Source organism: Synchiropus splendidus, chromosome 2 (assembly GCF_027744825.2).
Source record: "Synchiropus splendidus isolate RoL2022-P1 chromosome 2, RoL_Sspl_1.0, whole genome shotgun sequence".
In the NCBI taxonomy this organism is placed as follows: Eukaryota; Metazoa; Chordata; class Actinopteri; order Syngnathiformes; family Callionymidae; genus Synchiropus; species Synchiropus splendidus.
In genome coordinates, this window is record NC_071335.1 from 13,871,025 (window position 1) to 13,896,964 (window position 25,940).

Genomic DNA, 25,940 nt, shown 5'->3' on the forward strand with positions numbered 1-25,940 from the left:
TCCTTCACAGTATGAGCAGTGGGTTTCCAGCATCGAACTCTTACTGAACGATGAAGCTTTCGTCAATCTAATGAACCTTACACATTTACAAAGCCCATTTACAAGCAATCGGGAAACTTCCGTCTATGAGTTAACATGAAATTAACATGTCTGTTACTCACGGGCTTGTGAATATGGAGAACATGGAGGGAACACATCCCACCTTCACCGATCATCTTTGGCTGTTTTCTTCACATCTGACGTTGAAGTGCGACGGACAATAAAACTCACGGAGGCCATTCCAGTGATCAATTATAATTTAAGTTTATTGATATTTCTTCTTCATAAAGTATCAAACAAGATTGAATTTAAAGCATCAATGATCACCCAAAAGTAATACAGAATCAAATCAATCTTGGTTAACAGCATTGCACCATGTCCCTTTATTCCAAGTAACACGATAATATTCATGATAAAGTTGTTCTTTAAATAAAACAAAACCCCACGTAATATAGATTTTGGTAAACAAAGATAACAGAGCCGCTGTTGCTTCGGTCGGACAGATGTTGACATTTTCCTGAGTCAGAATGTTTGCTTCTTTTGGGGTTTTAAGATGATCCATCATTCCATTGATCGTTGAAGCTCAAAACTTTGCTGTGAATGTGTTTAGAATCTTGCATATCTGCTGGTGTAGGTTGAGTTGTAGCCTGAATCTTTGGAGGAAGCTGGCAGCATGGGCAGGCCTGACATGGGGTCTCTCTTACAGCGATCAAGAGCTTGCTTGTAGTTGATCTTCTCTTTGGTGAGTGGATCCACTATATCTTTGGTGTAGGATCTTTCAGACTGCAGCTCTCTAACCATCGTGCTGTCAATCATCTTTGAGGCAAGAGCATCCATAATGCCTACTCTGGCACCGGTTTTCGGATTGACCAGCCCCCCTGTCAGGTGCTGAGCTTCCATGTAGCGAGTGCCAGTTTCCTTTGGCATCCAGCCTTTCTGAACAGCTTCACCCACGGACAAACACTCTCTGGTCACGGGGTCTTCAACTCCGGAGAAGGCCTTCTGAGCGTTGTGTAGACGTTGGAGCTGACTATCTTCAATGAGACCTCTGGTTGCGGCCTTGTTCACAGGGTATCTTTCCCTCGTGCTGATGTCAATGATGCCCCCAGTGGCAGCCTGGGCCTCCAAAAGCCTCTGGGCAGTGGTGGGATCGATCAGTTTACGCATGGTGGCGCTGCGAATTGGGTAACACGTGTCAGTGTTTGTATCAATGACCCCGGCGACTGGCTGGATTTGTGACCCTGTGGAATTCACAGAGGGGGCGGATTTAACTGTTGATGAGGTCTTTGGTTTGATGGAGTTGAATTCAGGCGCCTTATTCTTCTCACCCGCTACCAACAGAGCAAACTCGGAAATGGGCATTTTGCCAGATTTGTAAGTCTGATAATCGCTTTCTTTGACTCTGCCTGTCTTCAACGCGTCCTTGATGGAGTACTGTTTGCCACTCTTGCGATCCTGCAAGACAGAGGTCTCACCATCAGGCCCCATGGTAGTGATCTCCTCCCAGTCACATTCAAGCTCCTGGAGATGAATGTACTGCTGGCGGTCAATCAGACCCTGCAGGTAGGCGTCATACGGAGACATGTCTCTTCCAGTTTCTGGATCCAGGATGGTGATTTTGGTGGAGACGTTGGTCTCCTTGGTTCTTGTCTCCGCCTGCTCCTCCTTCTGCAAGTTCAAAATGAGGTCTCGAATAGTGCTGTCTCTCTGGTGAATCCTGTCTTTCTCCTCCAGGATCTCTCTTTCCAGGCGCTGCACATCAGACTCCATCTTCATGCTTCTCTGCCTGCTCATTTGAGATCTCTCGCTGATCAGCCGACTCTGCTGTTGGAAGGATATATTGATGTCTTGCCTCTTGGTCTCCAGGGTCCTGAGCTCTCGAGTCAGGTTGTCCTTTTCTCTCAGCAAAGCATCTCTGTTGGAGACGAGAGACGTCTCTTCCCTTGAAGTGCTGGACTTGGAGTTGACAAGTTGATTTGTTCGGTCTTTGATGCGTCTTATTTCATCCTCCACATCCTGTCGGGAGAATCTCTGTTGAGACACCTCTTCTCTCAGACGATCCCTCGCTGACTCCACAGCCTGGTCCTTCTCTACACGGACGATCTCCTTATACACTGTCCGTTCATTTGACTTCTCTCTCTGCAGTATTTCAAGCTTGGCAGTGATGTTACGTATTTCTCTCTGGATACGCAGGATATCATTGGTTTCCTTGTCCATTTCCGATCGAAGGCCGATGGTCTTTCTCTCCAGCTTTGGATCCCTCTCGACCTTCAACACCTCCTCCACAACGATGCTCTCCTCCACTGGAGGTGGAGCGTTTTCCAGCTGAGTGATGCGCATCCTGATCTCTCGGAGTTCAGACTGTGCTTGAATCAGCCTCTGGTGCTCCTCATTCTCCTTAATAACCCTCTGCTTGTCTTCCACTTTTGTTCTGAGCTGCTGCAACTCCAGCTCAAACTGACGTCGGGTTTTGACTTCTTCATCGAGACTTCTACTGAGCCGCTCGTGATCGGCAATCTGCCGCGGGTCTTTCTGGAGCCGCACCACCTCCTGCACCACCACCTTCTCCTCTGGTTTCTGTCGCTCCAAAAGAATGTACTTATTTTTCAGGTCAAACAACATCTCTTCGTGGCTGCGCCTCAACTGGGCCTCCTCCCGCACATTTCTTCTCAAACGCTCTGCTTCTTTCTCCAAAAGAGGATCCGGCTCGTACTTGACGACCTCTTTTGTAATGACTTTGGTTTCGATCTTGGACTTCTCTGCTTTCCACTGATCCCTGTCATTTCTGAGAACCCTCACCTGCTCATTGAGGGAGTTGTACGAACTGTTAAGGCGGTACAACTGATCATTGAGCCTCTGGATCTCTCTCTCATTCTCAGGGCTTCGCTCCTCCTTAACCACCTCCTGGAGAACTTCTTTGACCTCGACTTTTGGCTTCTGAGCACGAATGACGTTCAGATCAGACGTGATGGTTGTCAAGTCCCTGTCCAAATTCAAGCGCTGGCTGTTGGACTCCTGTATGTCTTTCCGCAGACGCACGATTTCCATCTCCGTGTTTGGATCTATCCTGTAAATCTCATTCACGATTTCCTTCACCTCAACTTTCGGTCTAATGTCTTGAACCTGTCTGTAGCGGCTTTGGAGCTCAATGACTTCCCGAGACAGGGAGTCATTTTCAACCTTCTCAGTCTCCAGGTTTGTTTTCAGGGACTTGGATTCATTGATGAGCTCGGGATCTTGCTCGACACTCTTGACTTCCTTAGTGATGACCTTTGGCTGGATGTAGGGAATCAACCTTTCAAGGGCATTAATTTCACTCCGTGTCTGGAAGATTTGGTCGTTGATCAGCTTGCTCTTGTTGCCTTCATCCGATATTTCCAGCTCAAACGATCGGACCGCTTTCAGCATCTCTGGGTCCTGCTCCACTTTCACCACTTCTTTCTTCACAATCCTCTCTTTGATCGTCGGCCTCTTCTGCTGCAGAATGGACACTTCTGTCTTCATTTGAATATGCTCGGAATCTCTCACCCGAATTTCATCCCTCACTCGAGCGATTTCATCCTTCAGCTTGGCCGCCTCGATGTCCAACTGTGGATCTTTCTCGAACTCTGTGACCTCCCTAGTCGCCAGTTTCGGGGGGGCGTTTTTGATGGTATCTTCTAGGGATATGATTTTGTTCTTATAGACCTCGACCTCACTCTGAATGGTGCTACGCTTCAGAGACTCTTCATGCAGTTTACTCTGGAACTCGCTTAGATCGCTCTCCAGTTTTGGGTCCCGATAGTACTGCAGCACTTCTTTTTCCTCAATGCGCTCCACCCCTCTGCGGTTCTTCAGCGACATCATCCGCTCTCTGAAGGTTCTCAAGTCGTTCTCTGTGTGAGACATCCTTTCCTTCTCTTCATCCAGCTCTTTCAGCAGGCTGTTGAGCTCTAAGGAACTCCTCTGTGCATTTTGATGCTGCTGCACTTGCTGCTGCTCCACCATGTGAACCTTCTCTTCATTCTACCACAGAAAAACAACAAACAAAATAGCTGATTTATCTAAAAAAAACATTCCGTTGCTGCATATCATGTAAGTGTAATATACAATAAAGTGCTTTATTCCTCATCACCGCTACCTACTTGGTCAATCAGATTCTTGGCCAGGGACATCTGCTTCTGGCGTTGTGCACTCTCAGCAGTTGTCTCGGCATAATGGTTGACCAAGTCCTTTTCCTTTAATACAAATGGGTAACCCATGAACAGCACTGGATGGAACTGATTGGCATTTTTCTTAACGAAAGGATTGAAAGAAATACCTGCTTCTGAACAGCCTCTGCAAGTGTGGGTGTGTAAGCCCTCTTGGGAGCAGTCACCCCATTGTCCTCAATGGTACAGTTGAATTTTTCAATGTTGGAATCATATTGCTGCAACCATGGAAGAAACAATGAGGTTCACGTGTTAAGAAAACAGTTAAATTCAAGTCATACGTTAAGTAGACCCTGCAGGTCTTGAGAAAGGTCAGCCACTCTGTCCATGTCATCTCCCTTCCGCTTCAGCTCCTCCATCGCCCTCTGCATGTGAATATACAGAGATTATTATTGGACTCTTTATTTTAGAGGCAAACATCTTCATAGTTCCGGGTAATTCACACCTCTTGAGCGCTTTGTTTAGCTGCGATTTGAGACGGGCCGTCGCTCGGATTGATCTGACTTTTCGGCATGTTGTCCAGGAAGTTGTTGAGGGATCTGGATGTACTTTGGAAATCCTGATTTTTAGCTGCGGCCTCTTGCAGGATGAGTTCTCTGGAAGAATCAACAGAGAGTTGAGAACTGTGCAAGTGTTTCTCCTCATTCCATGTCTTCAGTTCAAGTCAGGTTTAAAATTAGTGACGGTGGAACTACTGTGAATATATGAAATCAAATGATTAAAAAGAAATAAAATTATGGTGGAATAGAAAGAATAAAACACGAAAGTAACGCTGTAAATAAAACTATGAAATGAAGTGAAAATAATACAACTGCATAATAGAAGGAGGCAGCTGGAATACTATACTTCTTAGAAAGAAAAAACAATGATTACTTACTATACTTACATTATAATGTTTGTAAATGATTGAAAGTTGACATCACAGGAGCCATGAAAAGACAACTTGGCACTATGATAATGAACTTGCAATATTTTCTAGAGAAATGTTTACATTAATTACATGTGCTTCGATACTACAGAATATCCATTTAGAAAAATCAGATTCTGTTCACACACATTTAGCAAGAGATTTACAAATATAATTCTATGATTATACATGTGTTGAGGCTAAATATTTTGTGTTTTAACAGCAGCCGTTGTTCTCACCTCTCTTTTAGCTGATTGGACACATTCTCATATCGGTTCTGCAGCGTCTTCACATCAGTTCTCTGGCGCTGGATGTCGGGACAGTACTCTTGATATCCCTGCTGCAGGGAGCTGCACAGCTGCTCTGTGGTCTCCAAGTCCTGGCTCAGTTTCTTCATGTCTCCTTGCGCAGCGGCCACAGACCGACTCTGATTCTGAATACGGACAACAATAGTTAGATATTATTCAAAGCACTTTGAGGGTAAAACGGAATTTTGAATCAATATTATTACTCGTATGTCGTCTGTGGCGGCTTGAAGTGTGTTCGGTCCATCCAGAATCGGGCCATCTTCACTGAGCTTCTTCTCAAACCCAGAGACGATACCGTCCACCTTGTTAATCTGACTCTCCAGGTTGAGGGAAGCATTAGCTCTAGAAGTCGATGACAAGGGAAAAATATTTTAGAGAAAAACCAGTTGAGGATCAGTTTGGAAGACAGTCAATCCACAGCTTTCCTGATTGAAAATCTCCCTAGCTTTGTGCTCCTCAACCTGCTTACTTCTTTTTGTAGAGATCAGAGAGGGCGGCAAGCTTGTCAGCTTTATTGTTGGCACTGTTCAGCTGCAGGGGCAGTGAGGACGAGGCACCGCTGGGCAGTGACTTCAGACCGGCCTGAGTTCCAAGCCTCTGTCGCTCGAGGTCTTGCAGTGCCTTGGCTGCTTTCTGGAATAAACCAAATGAGGGCATTTTTCATTACAATCTTCTATCCAGGAACTACAGATAGCGTTTAGTATTTGTGTAAGTTGTGACCCTGGGCTTGTCACCTCTTGGTCCTGCAGCCTTTTGGCTAGATCTCCTGAGGGGTCGGAGCGGCTGAGAGGAGCTCTGAGGAGGCTCAGCAAGTCATCTTCTGCATTGGTCAGACCCTTGTCCACATTATTTAGCTCTTGAGCAAGAGCTGTTGCTTTCGGATCCATTGGAGCAGAGGACGCAGGCGCTAAAACAGCAAAGTACAGATCATTGAAAAGAATATACAGTATATTTGCAATTAGTCAGTCATAATAGGAGCAGCATTCCTGATGCCGATTATATGTCTGTCAATGACATATGTGAGGGTCTTGTGTCACCACAAGCAATGGTTGAATTAAAAGGCTAATCTGGACCGACTCTGCGACTCACCTGACTGAAGGGCTTGGGATGCTTCTGATTTGTGATTTTTCAGTGAGGCCTCCAGAGTTGCTCTTCTCTTCTTGATGTCAGCCAGTTCTTTCCCCAAACTGGGCAAGTTAAAGATGCAGTGACTGAACCAAGCAAACCAAAAATGGCTTTAAGGGCTGAGTTTGACTTACAGGTCCACCTGGTCAATAGAGTCAGGATCAGGTGCGGGGATCTGGAAGCAAACCCCAGGGAAGGTTTTTGTAGCTCCATCAGCAGCGACGACGTTCCACTTCTCAGTGTCAGAGTTGGATTTTAAGGTGAGCTTCTCGCCTCTGGACAGGGAGTCCTTAATTCAACAGATAGATTAGAATGATAGCCAAATGGTCTTATTCCAGTATGGGGTGGCGTTTCCTACCCTGCTGGTGTCCCAGTCACACAGAGACTCCACCGTGATTGGTCGGTTGGAGGCGTTACGGCGAAGCTTCAGTGGCACAATGCTGGTGCTGCGCTTTCTAAGGTCGGCCAGCTGCTTCTCCGCGTCCTGCACAGATTTCTCCTCCAGCTGGGGGAAGAATGTAAAATCACAAACCTGATCCAGATTTGATTTTTATATATAGTTTATCCAAATGGAAAATGCATGGTAAACCGCTTGTCTAGACCTTCTAAACCTCTTCTTCACCATCACTGATCCGCCCACCATGTTGAACCCATCACAGCTGCTTGTTTCTTCAACCTTCAACTTTCTCCGACTTAGCTAAAAAGCTCCATTAGAGTGACCTCATCTGGTGATAAACCAACATCAACCAAACAGGGTGAGAGGCAGGGGCCATACTGGGCCTGAGAGGAACAAAGTGCAGGTCATGCTGACATTAACTGTGAACTAAGACATGTTACTGTCTGTCTAGTCTATAAATGAGAGCTAATGTTTTACAAGGTCATTTTAATTCTTGTTGAAAGCCAATATAAGGCATTGATAGAAGATTTCTCTACTATCATGCAAATAAGAATGTTTCTGATCCCATCATTCAGTTCTGTTTAGACAAATATACTTTACCTTAAAATGACTTAAAGGCCGAATTGTAGACAGATTTCTAAACTTACATTGAGCTGCAAAAGTGTCTCTGAATTGCTCTGCTTGCTCAGAGACTTTGGATCCAGGCTGTTGTTGAGTTTGGTCAGGTTCTCTGACAGTTGCTCTGCATCCATTTGGTACTGAAACGAGACACAAAATCAGGATGCAGGATCCAGGAAACAGGTGGCGAATTGTTCATGAGAATAACCTTCTTGTACTCCTCCACATTATCCAAATGTGTCTCTTGACAAATGCAGAGGTTGAGGAACTTCTGCCACTCGCCTCTCACTGCATCTCTTTGAGCCTGTAAATACAATAGACTCAGTAAATGTGAGTTGTGCTGAAGACACGTCACACAGAAGGTAGCGACGCACCTGGATTGTTGCACTGGCAGGATGCTTCAGCTCGATAAGTCTGTCTCCTTCATCCTGGAGTTTGTTCACGTCACTCTCGTGGGACAGGAGGCTATTGTTCTTGAAGTTCTAGTTTCGATTAAATCCCATGGATTAATTTCCGACCTTCACCAAAGTGGCACGGTACACACTAACACACCTCATACTGCCTGCGGACATCAGGTGGGTCGACCATTCGGTCACTCCAATCCTGCTTTTTGATCTTATTCTGCTCTTCACCCAAGAAGTTCAGCTCCTTGTTGCAGCCGTGCATGTACTCGTACAGGCTGGTCAGGTAGTGATGTCGCCACTTGGAGTTGTCCTGAAGAGATAGAAGAAAACACTGTGTCTTAACTGTCCAACACATTTATCACAAAAGCAAATTAAAAATAAATAACCATCCAGGAATGAATGATGTATTATCAGCCAATAAATAGTGCAAATGGTTAAAGGTTTTAGAACATCCCAGTTACATCGATTAAGTCATAATAACCACGTTATTACATAGTTATGACCTTTTGTTATCATTACTGATGTAGCATCTCTAATGTCAAACAATGCATTACTAATTTGATAGGAAAAAGCAACTATATACAACTGGGATTATGAAATATATTACAATGTATCTGATACATTTCAACTCACCAGCATTTTGTTGTACTGTTTCTTAAGCTCAGTATATTTTTCCTAGAGGGTGAAGAACATCAGGTTGTCAGTCACGTGAATGTGGCCAAATATTTGTGTTTGTGTGTCTGTGTATTCACCTTACTGCCAGCTGAGCTCAAACACAGCTGAGACTTATAACCTTCCACCTCTTTGTGCAGAATGTTATGAGCAGCGATTTGCTTCTCGAGGTCAGCCATGCTCGGGCCGAACTCCTCCGAAGCCACCTGGTGCTATTGACACACACCATGAGCATGAGATGCATTTTGACTAACATTTTACTGGTGATTTCATGACGAAACAAGGTCCCGAAATCTTGGCACCTGAATGAGACACATACTTGCTTTTTGTTGAATACAGGCCCCCAGTCGATGATGGGCATTAAAGAGACGTCATCTATCTGCTCATAGATGTCTCTGTAGAAGGCGCAGTCCTTCAGCCACCGTTCATGGAGGTGGCTGACACTGAAATGGACGGAACAATGATGAAACACATCTTTTCTTAATGTCTTCTACCTATAGTACAGAGCCATTGGAGCTCACCGGCTGTGTACAACAGCACAAATGAATAAATGCAATGCTTTGTCCAAATGGGAAATGAAGTTGATATCTGAGGGTGATTTCTTTTTTGGATGCCAAAAACTGAAACCCACAGCAGTTACTGGGAGATGATGTTCAGCTGGATCTCTGGTGAAGGACCTACATCTTCTACTGCCTGGGACCTGATCTGCAAGCACCGTGGCCTGTCTAGAAAAGTGGCTGCTTGAGTTCAGTGAAACATAAGCACAAGCTGGGATTTCTGGGGCCTTGTGCAGAACTCTATCAAATGAAAATGACAACAGTTGTTGCATGTATAGATGTTGCAGCTAGCCTGGTTTCAGAATGTTTGTTTCATCTCTTAAAAATGTTAGGACGCAGAATAAAAAAAAATTGGACTCACTCATTTTCTATCTCTTTGGCCTGAGGATGCTTAAGTTTCCTGATGGTGTCAACATCCAGGAAAAGCACCTTCAGCAGGCCCTCAGCCTCGCCCAGCCTGTCTGAGATCTCTGTCTGATGCAGGAAAGGTTTCTCATTCTTCTCATTCTCAGCATCCTTGGAGGGAGAAATGGACAAGCAAAGAGAGAGTGATGATTCAGGTGAAGAGAGGATCTCAGGTGGGGTTCCACTGTAGGCGCTTTAATTCTCTCACCACAGCCATTAGCTCCTCGGACCGCAAAATGTGCTTCTCCACGGTGTCGGCATCGTTTTGCATCTTGCTGATCAGCGTGACCAGATGGCTGTTCTGGTCCCTAAAGTGGAGAAAAAGTGTCGACAGCTCAGGAGTTTTGAAAAGTTAAATTAAATTAAATCAAACACAGATTATCTTGCTCCACATCAGGGCTCGCTACTGCACAGTTGGTGTTGGGACAGTGTTTGGAAGGATTCATTCATCACCGCACCACACCCGACACGTTCTTTGAATTATCACCATTCCAGAGTGACTGTTACTCCCACCTGTAAAGCCACGTTCAGCTACACCTGCTGACGCCTCAGACAGCAGCATCACAAACACAAGGTCTGCTTGCACCTCTCTCAACAAAGCGACACCACCATCACTCACTTTGAATTTTATTTTCTTATTTTTTCAGGTCCTCATACAGACAGCGGCTCAAATGACGCCGTCATATTCTGCCATTTTTTAAATCTTCCTTAATCACATGACTTTTGATGATCTACTATTCCTGCATTCAAACCTTTCATTTTGTGTTAATACAGCTCTGCACATACTGAAAAAGTACACTGTGTTGGTTGACACCATCTCATCATGAATCGTGAACCAGCTCCATGATCTTTTATACACAAAGATACAGGAGTAAACTATATAGTGTAAAGATGCCCAGCCATGTGTTGAGGACCCCTTCATGTATTTTGGATGCAAACTCGAGCCCTGATGCATGAACAATGTATGAAAAATCATACATTATGAGTACAGACATTTTGGGGTCAACTTGTGTCAAGGCATTTGGGGTGCCATATTTCCTCTTCAGAAATAACTTCTTTACCAAATACACATTAACTAATTGAATAAAAACAAACAAAAGAATCTCTTTAAAGACATTCAGACAAAAAAAAAATTGAGAGTACAGACGGTGTGGTCTGGGGAACAATAATGAAACTAAAAGAGAAACTAGCAAATGTAATTATTCTTTGTTTGGTTTGTCAGTGGATTTTAATTTGAATGTGCTTTGCAGCGCTTCAATCCATTTGACAGATAATAACATATATATTTTTAATCCATTTATAGGTAAATATGCTGTAAACAGCAGCAGCAGCAAAAATAAACCAGAAGCGTGACACACAAACTACACAATTCTCTGACCACACCACAACTACCCGTGAGCACCACAGCAGAAAACAAGCTGATGTCACGTTGCCATGGGGAAGTGGGTCCTGGCTAATGGCAGGTTAGCTGAGGAATGTAGCATCACTGATCTGGTTCTGTGACAATGGCTTCCCTGTTACTGCTCACTCAGCAGGAGAGACAGGTATGAGCTGCAAACACCCCATTTTTCTGTCTCATGACAGGTGATGCAGGTAATATATGACAAGAGAGGGAAACAACGCCAGTCATGAATCTATGTCGAGAACTGGTTCGTCTTCACTTGGTGAATTTTAATCTGTAATTTTGGAGCTCAATAAGTGGATTCAGATGTTATGTCATAACAAACCAAATCCAGATCTCATACAGTGAACCTTCAATGCCACTCTTAGACCATCAAATGATAGGCGGAGCAATAGCTTCCGTGGTCATGTGGAACATTATATAATTATTAGAACTATAAAGAGGCTCCTGCGCATCAGTCAAAAGGGTTGTGGCACCTGCTCTCATACACGTGCTGCCTCACACACACCCTTAATGCTGCATAACTTAACCATTAAGATTCAATGCCACTTCTTGAGTACATAAAAACAGTATATTCCGGGGGAGTTGGTGCCTGGTGAAAGAGTCATTATTCTAAACTCTGTTGCCTGATGCTTTTAATCATTTGATTCATGGTTTTGTTCATCACCGCTGGGGGCCAACGCCCACTCAAGAGAAACCAGACCAGCCCAGCTGAACCGACCAGTCGCTCTTATCACACCATGTGGAGACAGATACCCGGAACCTGCTTCTCACACAAAGATGGGAAACATCTGATTCAAATCGTCTTTTGGTTGGGCAGCTCATTGGAGACCAGTCTAGTCATCTAAAATATGTACCTCCTAAGGACAGACTCAGATGTTAGATAGATATATAGACTAAATGAAGACTGGTAAATGCCTCTCCCGCAAGAGAAAACCCTCCAGCAATCGTAATCATCTCGCATGTTCACCTGAGAAGCTACAACCAAACAGCTGAAACCCATTCAACATGACTTTCACTTGTTTCCTGAAAGCACATTCTCTTTCTTCAAGCCCATGTTTACAACACAAACTTCAGGTCCTTGTCGGCAGGTTAAACTTCATCTTACATAACAGTCACCATTCCCAAATCTTCACATGAAATCGGGGCTTGTAATTTACAGAGCAAACAAGTGAGAAAAGCACATCAGACACCGAAGGAGAACAGAGGGAACGCGACATAGATCTGTGCTCCGAGGGAACAAGAGAGGATGGGAGGACAGAACAGAGATAGAGTGTCACTCCCCTCGCTTACGTTCACTCATTCAAACCTGGCTGCGGGGTTAAAACTCACTTTGTGACCTTGCCCGACGACTTGAGCGTACTGTCCTTGGCTCCCTTTTTCCTAAACATCCTGAAGGTCTTGTGGGGGTCAAACCCAGATCCAAACCAAAGTCGATTTGTGTGTCTCTCTCTCACTGCGTCTTGTTCGTTGTCTACCGTGGCCCTCTCTGTCTCTCGCCTCCCAATGATCCTTCTCAAAGTTTACTGACACAAAAAGCCACTCATACTCAGCGACAGCTCCTCCCAGACCAGTCGGCAGGTGTGTCACCGCGTAGACATCCACCTTGGAGGGGCAGACCGGACTGACCTGTTTCCTACACTCTCCCTTCCTCCCCCCGCGGGCCTGCCCTTCCTTTCATCCCTGGCACTTGGAGCGGTCGCAGTGACTTGGGGCTCAAGATACAGATACTCTTTCATAGACCTGGTCATGAATACAAGACAGTGATTGAGAAGGATGAACAAAATCTTTGCATAATTTGGCCTTGTTTCTGCGGCAGTTGATGAACGCTTCAAGAGTGAAGACTCAAGTTCATGCAGCGATGTATAAGCCCTTGTGTTTCCTGCTCACGAGGGTTTAGTGATCCATCCAATGAGCGATAACACACTTGCGACGCTGCAAATACAGAGAATCAAATTATCCACACCACTCTGGGCTAACAGAGAACTAGCTGCTTCCACTTGAACTCACAGAAATTCCTGGAGATGGGTGACTGTGTCCAAATCCAGAACTGTGTGTGCTACATGGGACTACATTGTGTCGGTTAGGTCTGGATACATAGGTAAGAATACAACTGCAAACACTATCTTCAGTATTAATACAACTTGGAGTACATGCGCAACGCTATCTTCCTTTGACAAAGCCATGCTTGATCTACCGAGGGAGAAAAAAGTCTGGACACACAGAATGACTTAGTGATTTTTTCATTTATTTAAATTCAATATTAACTGTTCTTTTTTTTCTTTCATAGATGTAGCATGACTTTGTAAAAGGAACAAAGAGTTTGAATAAAACCTAATCACCTAATCAATAAAGATATTTGACGTTGTATTTCTTACCTTCCCTCTTACGTCCTAACTTACTGGACGCCCTGTAGACTACACTAGCAAATAGTCTCCACTATCAGAAAGACATCACTATCAAGGCTAACTCAAACGTCCCCTTATTAATTTCACAAACTGGATAATGTTTCAAAAGATTGGACAGTAACATAATTAGGAAGTGGCAACATGGACAATAATAGTAACAACAAACAAGCATGACAAACATGACTACTGACCTTGGGGTCCACACTTTAATAAGGAGTAAGATCATCCTGGTGGCTCGGATCATGGAGCTCTTCACCTGTGACCAAAAAAAAAGAGAGACAAAATATGTGTCATCTTGATCATGTTTTAAATGCTGTTTGTCCATATTTAAAATAACTGGAAATTGGATGAAATGTTCCAGAAATATGTGAAATCGGACAAGGAATAATAGCTAATTTTGGGGTGATCTAGCTTACTGTATATACACTGGAATTCTTTAAAGCATTCTTTAATATGTTTGGCATTTATGCCAGTATAGCATTTAGATAAAAAAAAAAAGAAGTCATTTTGGCACTTTGTCTTTGCTGGCGTGGCGTGGCGTGGCGTGGCGGAGGTTTGCGCTCTCTGGGTGCTTTTCTAGTTTACTCTGTTTTGCTGCTTATACAGTTTAACTTGCTATTATGAGTGGGTCAAATCATGTCTGCATCAAGCATTGGCTGAAAGAGAATGTATCCCACCATACCTTCTATATTGCAGGAATATCTTCAACGACTAAATGATTTAACTAGTGCAATCATTTCCTTTGTAGCACTGAGGGACCTGAGTCATCGAGAACGCAGGCGTCTCTCAGCAGCCGTCCAACAATTCTGGATGGAATGCCACCCAGCAGCTTTCTCTGATGGAGAGAGAACTGTTCTAATCCGTACAGTCTTTTGATGGGTGCGTCCACCTGTCTGGAAGAACAGATACTGTGTCAGCTTGACAGTTTTTGCCCACGCACTTTCGAAGACTGTTTACTTTTTTTGTTTTAAGTTTACAAACAGAAACAATATGCGTGCTGAAGGAAAAATCACAAACGTTTTTTTCCTGCCCCGAGCTGCAGCCTCTCAAAAAGGACTGTGCACAGGCCTGGTCAGAGGGACGACTTCTACAGCAAATAATCCAATGGACCGGAAGGGAAAAGGAGCTGGGCCGTCCCAGCTGTGCCTGCATCAAGTGTCAGTCAGGAGGGTTCCAGCTGGAGCGTGACTGCAGGGCAGATCCAGGATAGAGAGATGACATGGCTGGAGAAAAGAATACAAAACTTTATTTGTTGTTTAATGGCTTGTTTCAGTTTGCATAACATTTATGTGATGAGCACATTCAAAATGGCACTCTCTGAATACAACTTAAGGCCACCAAGTTGTGCAAAATCCAATCCAATCCAAAGACTACTGCAGTAAAAGTTATGGATAAAGAAAAACAGAAAAGATATCAACAATGTTTGGAGGAAAACTTTGGAAGATCTCATGGTTTAATGGGTTTCTTCCTGGCAGTTGAAACTGTTTGCAGATGTAGCATTTTAGCAGTATTCACAGCTTCGACCACTTCAACAAAGCCCAGACAAGTCACACTTACTTGGCGCCCACATAAATATTGGCAAACAAAACAAGACAAACTGACAAAAACAGTTCAGACCAACCTGCTTGATAGGTAAACCTTCACCAGAGGATCAGCGAGCTAGCTAAATGCTAAAATGTCTGAAGCCGGTGCTCCAAGCTAACCATTTAGCTTCAGTAGCTTCAGGCATTTTTTCCCCAAATCACATCAGTTTTGAGTAATATTTGGAATGAATGAATGGAAAATGACGACTTTGTTAGAAACAAAAGTTGATATTGAGCAACAACCTCATCTAGCATTAATAGCATTAACATTAAAGCATGAATAAATACTCCATGAGTCTGTTATGACCTGTTATTGTAAAGTGAAAAAAAACCCCAAAACACTGCTATGAAAAATGAAATAAAAACAACAATCTTTAATAGATAAACCCATGTGAAGAAGCATGATATGTGGCCTAGTCTCCTAGTGTTAAAGGCTCCTTTCTCTGTGGAATTACAAACATCCGCAGGTTTGATTTTGTGCAGGCAAACACAAAGACCTCCGCTGAACTAATCTGTTAACAAATTCCTAACAGACTAACAGAGGAAACGAGGGGAAGTCAAAACAACATGAGGTTGTCTCACTTCATCTTACAAATTCTGCCACCCTGCATTCTCAGTAAAGTTCAACCATTTTCTTTTTCAATTTTTATATTAAATAGTGTAGATTTTTAACCGTATTGATGAGTTTCTCCCCTCATTCACTCTGTGGATGTCAAATAGGAACAGAAACATCACAATAAAAAACACTTCCCATATGAAGAGCCAATGACTATTCAGTTTAACTGAACCTTCACAGTGATATCTTCTTCCGGGTGGAAAACTCTTGGTGTAACAAAAGCATGCAAGCAGTGGAGTGTCAAAGAAAGACCAATTTAAGACAGGACATATTGCAAGTGTGTTGACTTTGAAAATGCATAATAATGTCATGCGATTGAGCACACCTATGTTGTTACTCATACCTGATATAATTGATTCGCTGAGTAAATGAGAGCGTCCTCACACCCTGCTCAGGCATCCTACGCACCCACACACCCGCCGCAGTCACACACTTACACCTGCTTCCTGCTTCACTTCAGCAAAGACCAGCAGCACTGACAGATAAAACTGACCAAAGGAAAATGGCTCACATATTTTGGTGAAAATATTTTTAATAATTGGACAGAAAACAAGATTAATCATACAGTTCCTTCAGCTTTCGCACTTGGTATTACACAATTAAATAGCGTTTGTGGTCATTTCAGCCACTTTCCAAATGACAGAGGGGGCAGAAAAAGTTAGCCATCTAAATGTACTTTTTTTTGCAGTAATCTAAACATGTTTCTTGATTTTACATTGAGGAAAAAAAAAGTCAAAATTGACTGAACATGCAGAGGTATTTTATTAATTGGAATTGTAAGACAACTCTTCAACATTAAGGTCCCAGCAGCTATTTAGGGATAACAAACATCCATGATTCTCCAGTTCCCTGTTGTGTGTTCTTGAAAACGACAGACCCAAAAATGCATGGTGCTTGTTGGCGGTTTTCCACTTAACAGGACAGTTCAGTTTAAGTAGAAAGATTTGCCATAATAAAGAGCATCCAGTCTTTAAGAGTGAAGAGTGACAGATGCAGTATGACGCCTTCTTTTAAAAATTTCTTAACAATTGAGAATTTTAAATTAAGCTAATCCACCCCAAAATAAAAACAAAAGAAATGAGGGCCAGATGTCTTGTACACGATACTAATGATGGCACAGACTGTTTAGAGACCCATCCCATATTGATATTCGCTACTTCCAACTCCCAACCTTTAGAACCATCATCTCGCTTTATAGGCACTAAAGATAGTCAAAACAGCCGTTCAAGTAGGGTTGACTGTTGAGCTTGAAATCTGAGGAAATGTAGCAGACGTCTGGGACTGGATTTAGCTGCCAAAGCCGAAGATGCCCTTGATGTAGCCGGTCAGACCTCCCTTGCCCTTCTGCTCCACTTTGTCATCCAGCGGTGGGAACGCTGCGTGGTTCAGAGCCAGGTCAAAGAACAGGGGCTTGCAGGGAATTGGGTGGAAATCCGGAGGGAACTGAACCAGATTGGGCTGCTTCCCAACAAGAGTGGAGTCCAGATGGAAAGTGTCCAAGCGGTCACACAAAGGCTGGAGAGGGGGGATGAGAAGAATGATGATCTAGTCAGTCATGTTCACGTCTGACTCCGGCATTTCATATAAAACGCTCCACTTTCGAAGGAGTGTTTTGGGGTGTAAATCTTACCCTGTTGTCTTTCACTTGCTGTGGAGCAGGGACTTCAGCCATCTCCTCAGTATCTAGAATAGTAACAGATTTCAGGACTTTATATATCCCATGGTGCAGCTTGGGAAGTCACTGTACACATGAAGGAAACCCTCTCACCTAAAATCGCAGCAGCTTGAAGGGAGTACTTTTCAGCATTGACCTCAGCAATAAGGTCCTGAACATCAGGGAGATCCTGGAGACGCAGGACAAATAATAACAGACTGCCGCACCATATACTCCCAGAATGAGAAATTGTTTATTCACAAGGACTTCATTTATACAATAGTTTGTTTGTGCTTAAATGAAACATTTCACTCAAGTAATAACTAAAGTTGAACCAACCTTGAGGCTGTTATTGAAGTTCTTGGACTTGGACTGAACGTCCTTGGCATACTTCAACACTCGCTCATAAAGCACAAGAGCTTCACTCCACTTCTTCACCAGCACATAGGACTGGGCGATGAAGAAACACCTGTGACACAAACAAGGTTCAAGAAAGCTCACTTAAAACCTAAAAACCTAAAATCACCAATATGAAGCAGACCACAACCAACCTGTAGGCCTTATAGACCAGAGTTTTGAGGGACACTTCCTTCTGAAAGGTGTGATCTTCCTCCAAGCCCTGCAGCACGGCCAATTCAGCCAGACTCTGAAGAGGAACCACATCTTGGTTGCTTCCTTTCCTTGTAAACAACCAGAATGAAGAAGAAATGTAAAGTTCAGACCTGCAGGATGATGTCGTAGAGGCGGATAAGGTCCTGTGGACGGGGTCCCCTCTTGGTCTCATCCACTTCAGGTTCCTTGAGCTTGGCCTGAAGTGTGTGGGCCATACTCTCATTCCTCTTCACCAGAGTGCACAGCTTGATGTAGGTCAGGTAACTGAGAGAAGAGACCAACTTGTTAGAAAGGAAACTGAGGAGTCCAGGCATAGATTCCATCGTTGGAGTCAAGACTACAAATGGCATGTTTCCACTGAGGGGTCCAGAGTGATTTGTCACAGGTAGCTACCCATGTTAAGGAGCTTCCACAACTAAAAGGGGCTGAAATAACCTGCCTCAGACATGAGCTCATGTCTCCGAAAACAAAAGAAAGTCAACCACAACCGGAAACATGGACCAACAAGGAGGTGCATTTCAACATTTCCAACTTGTTTTGGGCAGCCATGAATTCATGAAGATCAAATCAGGATAATCTGCATACTATTTTGAGAGGCAACTTTCTTGCAGAAGTTTATTTATCTTCGAGGAATCATTTTTTTTGTTAGAAATGTATTTCAGTAAAGAAATGGTGTAAGGAGTGTCTTTGTTCGCCACTCGACCAACCTGTGCAGGAACTGCATATTGGACACTTTTCCATTGTCTCCCTCTGCGCTCCTCTCTCGCTTCTATAGTGAAAAAAAAGAACATTTGATGACAATATCAACAGTGAAGTGAGATGCCATGTGGAGCGGAGCTACATACAGCTTCACTCTTGAGCTCTTCCTTCACAGACTGGATGGTGTCTCTGCACTCAGCCAGCAGAGTCTCGTATAGATGCTCTTTGGTCTCCTCATTGGCTGCCTGGATAAAACACAATGAAACTCAATGTAAATCATGTATCTTTGTGAAGACAAATGGAAAAAAAATGTTGAAACTTATCTTATTCGCAAAACATAAAAGAAACTTGAAGCACAGCCATGACTTTGAGACGCACACTTCACTGACACAGCTATCACTGGAAACACTATCATAAATGTAATAATGAGACATAGTAAATTCATACGAAGAGCTTCACTTTACAGATGAAGAATGCAACTGTGTCAACTTGAGGTAAAGTATGTGGCCCAGCAAGGTGTAGGAGCATTCCTCCACACAACTCATCAGCACACAGTCACTCGGGTTTAAGGCTCAAATATTTGAAGCTGACATGTTTCTCACTCATGCTTATCTTTCACCACCACTCTGATGCAAACACTCCCTTCTTTCTGCAATGTATCCGCTACATTAGCATCACATTTCTAAAAAATAAAGTTCTGAATATTTTACATAGATGGCAACAACATCTTAAGGCAGTTTTGCCACACTCGAATGAATAGAACATATTTAGGAAAACCTAAATGTAATCTTAGGAGCGGAGGGAAAACCAGAACATGATGGGGAAGAGAGCAGGAGAAGAAATTAGATCAAGGAGAAGCAGAAGGTTCTCCCATCAAACACACTATGGAGAGAACATTATCCTCCAAATGTGATTTAGAAAATTACAGGTGAACTTGAAGCTGAGATCCAAAGAGAATGTAAGAAGGATGGAAAACAATAAAGTGAAGAAAGAGGAAGAGAAAAATCAGACAAGGTAGTCAAGAGAAAAATAATGAAATATACCGTATATAAACATTAATCATTTAAAGACAAACTATTAAACGAACTTATAAAAATGATATTGGAGTCCAACTGAAAAGAGCATTATCTTCCTGCTTGTAAAAACTGTCTGAATATTTACATTAGAAAATGTGCCCCAGCCCCACCCATCAAAAGCTTTGTTTCCCGCCAGCTGAAATCTCATTCTCCTAGCCACACCTACTCTGCCGTGATTGGCCAGGTGGAAACCTTCAGGCCACCATTGCTGACCACTAGCCAGATGAAACAGGAGCTGGTTGCTGCACTGAACTCCACACTTTGAAGTTAAAATCACTCGCAGCCAAAGTCCCACATTCTCCTCAGCACACCGTCCTGTCCGCGCGCTGTATACACTGCTGTTTACACTGCTGTTTACACTGCTGTTTACACTGCTGTTTACAGATTAACATATGCAGCGACCCTGCTTCCATGGACCAGAGAAGGAGGAGGTGGTGGTCTATGATGTCACCGTAACATCACAACACCATAATAACACAGGGGTTAAGATCGTAAACAATGCAAAATGCTGAACTCACTAGCATGACTGAGGCACTACTGTACATCTCTGATTTGATCTGACATGTCTCAACCGCGGCTCGGTATACCTAAAAGGTGGGCGGGTTCTGAGCACAGGACACAATGTTCCGTCACATTGGGTTCCGCTTTTGTAACCTCTGGTTCACCGAAATTTCAGATGATGGAGAACTTTATAAAGCAGTAACTTGAAAACGGAGCAGCATCATGATGAGACTGACTGCATCATGGAGAGGAGGAATTCAACATTGGAAACATGCATGAGTAAGGAGAGTTGGACTTGGACATAAGTTGCACTTTAAAAGGGGTCCAGGCTAAGCTAAATGCACTCAGGGAAGTGTACACCAGACAGTTGGATTGCACCACACTTCAACCAAAACTCAACATATTGCAGAAAAGATAATTATTTTATTTTATGGCCTGTGCATCACTGAAGAGGCTTTTGCACAGTCGCATCTAAGTGATACAAGAAGATGAAAATTTTTTTTGGTCCTATGTCAACGCCAAAGTCATTTATTTGTAACTACTTAGGCTTCAACAACACAGATTTTCTCAAAATTCACAAGCTAATTTCTCAGGATTATTCGAAAATCATAGATTTAATATATTGGTCAAAAAAGGTCGAAAAGAAGCACTATTCAAAACTTTCAAGCACAGGCTGAGGAAAACTAATGACAACCTGAGGAAAGTAATTCCTTAGGGAGGTACAAAGAGTTCGAATGTTCCGACAAAATTCCACTTGAAAATCATTGGTTCTTGCTCTTTTGACATCACTGCAGAGGGCTCATGATACCAATTGCCACCGACTGGAACCAACACCCTGGCAATGACTCGCCGAGCTGGCTCAACTTGATTCTCTCTTCAGAAAAAAAGAACTGATTCGAAGGACAATCGAGAAAAAACTGTGCACTTGCCAGCGGTGTTACCAGACAAGTTTAAAATTCAGTGTTCAACACCAAGAAGGAAGCAAAATAAAAAAAGCTACCACTGAAAACCTGCTGCTCCTGCTTCTGCAGCAAGATGGACAAAACTGCCTTTAAATATTTAAAGAGACAAGAAGACAGGAACACCAGCTGGGTGTGGTGCTGCCTTTGTGTGTGGCAGAAATGCACAGAATGCAGTTGTGTGATAAGAAAGGCTGCATGCCAGAGACCTGAGTGGCTCTGGGTGTGATGGGTGTTACCTCAGGGTGTGCTGAACCTCCAGCTACAGGGACTGGAGGAGCGACACGTGGCGCAAATCAAACAAGTCAAGTGATGTGGAGGAAAAAAAAAAAGCTAAGAGAAGTGCGCCACCCACTGAAAAAAGAGCATGGATGCATCTCATGGGTCATTAGAGATTAAATATTGATGCCCTCTTGTGGAAGATCTGCCAAGGTACACTATCTTGGACGACAGGTTTTGCATTTAAACGAGTTTTTAGACTATTTAAAAAGATTCTGCGGCAACAAGGCGACTTTTTGGACTTGCAATGACTGACCTGAGCGATAGCAGCCTCATTGTCAGCAAGGCCCAGCAAGAAGACTCGGGCCTTGTCGTTCTTGACGGGAACAATCCGGCCCCGCCATTCCACCTCACTCATGGTGGCAGCTTGCTTGGTTCTGGCCTGAGTGATTAGGGACTGGAAAACAGAGATGAACCGCTTCAATGTGGAGTCCCAGAAAATTGGGGCCTTTCAAGTCGACAATGCGCAAGTATGAATGCCAAAAGCATAATACATTATGGACATAAAGGCCGGCCTCCTCACCTCCAGCTTTTCTGCCATCATGCCTCCACCACCACCGGCAAGTCTCATCTGCATCAAATCGTTGATGGCATTCTGGTCACCTGAACAAAGAAGCAGAAAAGTTTGACTTTTCATGATTTACAGATTCAAGCTGACTGGTCTGTCTGGGACATAAAAAAAGAGCTGCAGGCATTTATACTGGTAGTACTGGCACAATTCCCGGCATAGTTATAGAACATAGTGAAGGCATGAATAAAATCTTTCACCCTTTAGAAATGCCAAATTTTGATGTTTTCTGAGGAGGATATTAAAACAACAGCACACACTACAGTCTACTGTGATTACACTGACAGGTACAGACTAAATAAGGCTACTTTAGAAGTCAACACTCTTAAGACTATATTACAGTTAAAATTCCTCGCACTGGAACTCAAAGCTCAAATCTGCCAGAAGATTTTTTTTCCATTAAAAACAACCAAAGTCATCATTTGAAGTGGCCAACCTGCTCAACTAGTACAAACAGCCCCTCACAGATGATGATGCAAAAAGGGAGAAATGTAGTGAAAAACCTGAGCCTTCCTTCGGTATGCAAGTGAGTCCAGTGAATAATCTTTACTGTATTCGCTTCAGTGCAAAAGTAGCAGTCAAAAGATTGGGTTGGAGACCCCTGATGTAAAGATACGTGACAGGCAATGACTGACCAATATTGTAAGCACAGTAGCGGATGTTGGGCGATATCTCATCCACGCGCTGACGGTAAAGTACCACCAACTCCTCCGTGAATGCACTGGCAAGCTTCTCGTAGATGGTTCTGGCAATAAGCAAAAAAAAAAAAAAGCATAATTATGTCAATATATCACATTTTCTGTTCACAAGAATAGAAAAAAAATGAAAACCTTACTTGCACTTGTTGAAAGCTTCCATTGCTTTTTTCCACTCCTGCAGCTCAAACTCAACCATTCCGGTCAGATACGCAGTGTATGCCTGCAGTTCAAACAAGAAAACTCGGTGAATGTGTCTGGGATCCCTTTCAGATGGAGGCTAATCAACATCAAAGACTGTGGCACAGTATGATTTTTTTTTCAGGCCACAGCAAAAACCCTAAAACGGATGGGGCATGTGGGATGGCAGCAGCGGCCCAGTGGGATAAGGTCATCTTGGTAGACTGATTTCAAGCAGAATAAGACTCTTTGCCACGGCTGAATGAGATGAACGCCACCCCCTCCCTATGTTAGGGAACATACAGTACATTACCATCAATAAACTACTTATTCATATGAGTATTAGCAACATATTCCCAAGTAGTTATTTGCATCCTGTTTAGACAAACTATATTTTGCCCTGAAATGGTCACTGAAAGTTCACTCTACACAACACCATAATTATCGATTATAAACGGTTAATAAGCAGCTTAATTGACAATATGTGTTCCCTATTTTAAAGAGTAACTAATAACCATGATAGCCATTTCATGAAAAAGTTATATATTTGAAACTTAAAAGTGAGAGAGACAACTATTTACAGAATGAATGTGATCCATCATCATGCTATGTCATGATAATAATGAATCAACACTTCAGATATATGTCTGAACACAAGTGAGAATTTAAATGCAGAACAATATTGAAGAACAACATGTAACCCTGTATTGTACTTTAAGAATTACTGAAGCAGAATGATCTTATAAGCACCATATGTTGCCAACCAAAATAAACCAACCAAATACAGCCCATGATATGCCTGTGCTCTCAAATTGTTACTTGGCAACAACGTAGGTTGACTTCTCTTGCTGAAGCCCTGCATAGAAGCTTCGAAAGGTACATGATTCGCGATTTCTGAATGAACGTGCTGTATACCCAGCATGGGGTTTGAGCATGACAATTATTTGGGCCCAGCTAGCGGTGCCATTACCAGGTCGCCATGCCCATGCTATTATAGGGGAGAATGTTTGCATGTGTTCACATGGTCAGTCACTTATTCTGCAGAGTCTCTGACGTACCTGTGCCTCCAGTTTGGTCTTGGCATCGACTCTGTGGCTCTCGCATAACTTTTCCAGCTTTTCACCGTGCTTGGCTGCCTTCCTGAGACGAGCCAGCAGGTGAAATCGCTTCCGTGGCTCCGTATTGGCCTCTTGCTTCAACTGCATGGCGTAGCTCCATGCGCGCTCTGCCTCCATCAAAACCAACAAAAGATACCTAAAACAACATGGGCATGTTATTTATTCTTCAAACTCTACATTAATAATGAAAGTAGTCTTTTTTTTTTCTTTGAATCATCATTGAACTTCAATGACTTAATTTTGTCCAGGCTTGTGGAGTTTTTCAATGACATATTAAACTTTGATTTGCTCTTAGAGTCCTCTTGAGTTTCTAACACGTCATATGGCTCAGGGCTCAGGCACTGCAGTACTTGATCCTTAACTACTGAAATGCTAGCAACCAACAGCCATGAATTCCATGAGTTTTGTTGCTGTGGCTTTGTGCTTCTCACCGCTCAGTTAACCAGAAGTGCACAACCAGTAGCTCACGCTATCTTAAGCTTGACCAGTGAGCAGGAAGGTGAGTCGGCAACTGTGTATCAAAGCCACACTGACGCGCATATTTCCTAAAGTCCATGAATGCATCATGACTGGGAAGGGTTTTTGGGAGGAATGTTGGTGCTGATGTCCGGCAGCATATCTGTCTTTAATAAAAGACTTCTTTCAACTTTTAAAACCTGGTTCCAGCGTCACTAGAATATGTTCACTGACACGTGTGGAGGATGACTGTGGAAGATGAGATTGGTAGAAAGGTTTGTTCTCAAAAAAGGGAGTACATTTCCGCCTATTGCGTAATTTTGCCTATCATGCTAAATCAATGACATTGGTGGAGATCGATCAGTGCAAGCTTAACTTGTTTGTGTATGAATTATACACATTATCTTATACAGCTTATGAATCACATCAGAACATTCATGACTTACCTGCTGTCAGTAAGTATGTCTTCAGTTATTTTTTTGCCAGTATACTTGTGCCTGTTCCCCATCTTAAATCCCAGAGTTTTCCGTAGTCGTCGAAGTCGACGAGAACAATAGCCCCTGGAAACAAACAGTTATAATTCCTAAGATTGTTCATACTGTAAATGGTATTGTAAGGAACTAGCACAAAACCCTCATTCAGAGACAGAGTCAAAGCATTTGACAGTGACATTTTTTTTGTAAGATCAGTATTAGAGTTAGATTGGCTCGTATGCATTTTAAAACACAACTGAAAATGATACCTATTAGTACAATCACATTGTCTCCATGCAACATAAGGCTTGAATGGTCCTCAAACGAAAGACAACTATTGAAATTTGAGTCGTTTTATCTCACAGCTGTAAACGTCGACTGCAAGAAGAAGCATGACGATACAACCACCACTCACACAAGACTGAGGATACAGCCAAGTAGAGAAGAAAAAAGAAACACGCATTCCAATAACCAATCCGTCCACACGTACATGACAAGGGGAAGCTCACCTGTATCTTTGATAGTCTCCATGTCTGAGTCCATGTTGTTGCTGGGACTCTTTTATAATCTGCAAGACTGGTTTGAATGTTAAGGGACAATCTTGAGTTCATTAAACACCAATAATTCGTTTCAGAAAAACAACTCGGCGTGTCTACATGGTTATTGCTGAATTACACTCGTGTTGCGACTAAGATTATTTTCCAAACCTCACTAGAGCAAAGATTGCCACTGGTAGCTTTTCTGTATGACACGTAGCCTAACAACGCAGGCTAACGACACCCCCTAAGCGAGGCAGCAAGAAGGTTCACATAAGTTGCTGGATCTATCTCGAAATACATTTTTACACACGACACATTCTCAAGGATACTTTCCAGCCCCAGACTCCCATCGGGGGAATTTTCTTTGTTGTCATCCGAAAGGGAAACTTTGGAGTCGTTGGGCTTCTCTGTGGCCATCTTTCAAAGCTAGCAGCTAAATCTGCTCACACACATGCTCAGAAGAGCCCAGGACGAGGTAGGAGGGGCGACGTTTCGTCTCG

At 43.2% G+C, this 25,940-nt stretch overlaps 2 protein-coding genes across 2 annotated transcripts; both read right to left on the bottom strand.

Moving 5' to 3' along the window:
• Positions 1 to 286: 286 nt before the first annotated feature.
• LOC128754943 (envoplakin-like) lies at positions 287 to 12,677 on the bottom strand. Its single transcript, XM_053857952.1, has 22 exons — positions 12,357 to 12,677; positions 9,831 to 9,930; positions 9,579 to 9,733; positions 8,980 to 9,103; positions 8,741 to 8,872; positions 8,622 to 8,663; positions 8,137 to 8,298; positions 7,959 to 8,066; positions 7,793 to 7,888; positions 7,614 to 7,724; positions 6,928 to 7,074; positions 6,704 to 6,858; positions 6,534 to 6,631; positions 6,179 to 6,351; positions 5,914 to 6,077; positions 5,648 to 5,786; positions 5,376 to 5,569; positions 4,675 to 4,825; positions 4,511 to 4,594; positions 4,340 to 4,447; positions 4,164 to 4,256; positions 287 to 4,044 (listed from the first exon to the last, which is right to left on the bottom strand). The coding sequence occupies exons 1-22, from the start codon at positions 12,413 to 12,415 to the stop codon at positions 646 to 648; spliced, it is 5,994 nt and encodes a 1,997-aa protein (XP_053713927.1). The 5' UTR covers positions 12,416 to 12,677; the 3' UTR covers positions 287 to 645.
• Positions 12,678 to 16,158: 3,481 nt separating this feature from the next.
• Positions 16,159 to 25,910, bottom strand: LOC128753741 (signal recognition particle subunit SRP68-like). Its single transcript, XM_053855776.1, has 16 exons — positions 25,770 to 25,910; positions 25,411 to 25,477; positions 24,875 to 24,988; positions 23,913 to 24,108; positions 22,815 to 22,897; positions 22,615 to 22,724; positions 21,935 to 22,014; positions 21,668 to 21,808; positions 18,743 to 18,841; positions 18,605 to 18,666; positions 18,008 to 18,161; positions 17,837 to 17,931; positions 17,625 to 17,754; positions 17,400 to 17,475; positions 17,262 to 17,314; positions 16,159 to 17,146 (listed from the first exon to the last, which is right to left on the bottom strand). The coding sequence occupies exons 1-16, from the start codon at positions 25,855 to 25,857 to the stop codon at positions 16,919 to 16,921; spliced, it is 1,776 nt and encodes a 591-aa protein (XP_053711751.1). The 5' UTR covers positions 25,858 to 25,910; the 3' UTR covers positions 16,159 to 16,918.
• Positions 25,911 to 25,940: the final 30 nt, after the last annotated feature.

What these genes read in the sequence shown, in the direction of transcription:
- LOC128754943 (XM_053857952.1), bottom strand. Translation starts at nt 12,415, where the DNA reads ATGTTTAGGAAAAAGGGAGCCAAGGACAGTACGCTCAAGTCGTCGGGC. An exon ending in CCGAGGAGCTAATGGCTGTG is followed by an intron (nt 9,734 to 9,830) that starts GTGAGAGAATTA and finishes TCTCCCTCCAAG; the next exon opens with GATGCTGAGAATGAGAAGAA. An exon ending in CTGTATTCAACAAAAAGCAA is followed by an intron (nt 8,873 to 8,979) that starts GTATGTGTCTCA and finishes GTGTGTCAATAG; the next exon opens with CACCAGGTGGCTTCGGAGGA.
- LOC128753741 (XM_053855776.1), bottom strand. Translation starts at nt 25,857, where the DNA reads ATGGCCACAGAGAAGCCCAACGACTCCAAAGTTTCCCTTTCGGATGAC. An exon ending in GAAGCTTTCAACAAGTGCAA is followed by an intron (nt 22,725 to 22,814) that starts GTAAGGTTTTCA and finishes GCTTATTGCCAG; the next exon opens with AACCATCTACGAGAAGCTTG. An exon ending in AGCAAGTGAAAGACAACAGG is followed by an intron (nt 17,147 to 17,261) that starts GTAAGATTTACA and finishes CCCCCTCTCCAG; the next exon opens with CCTTTGTGTGACCGCTTGGA.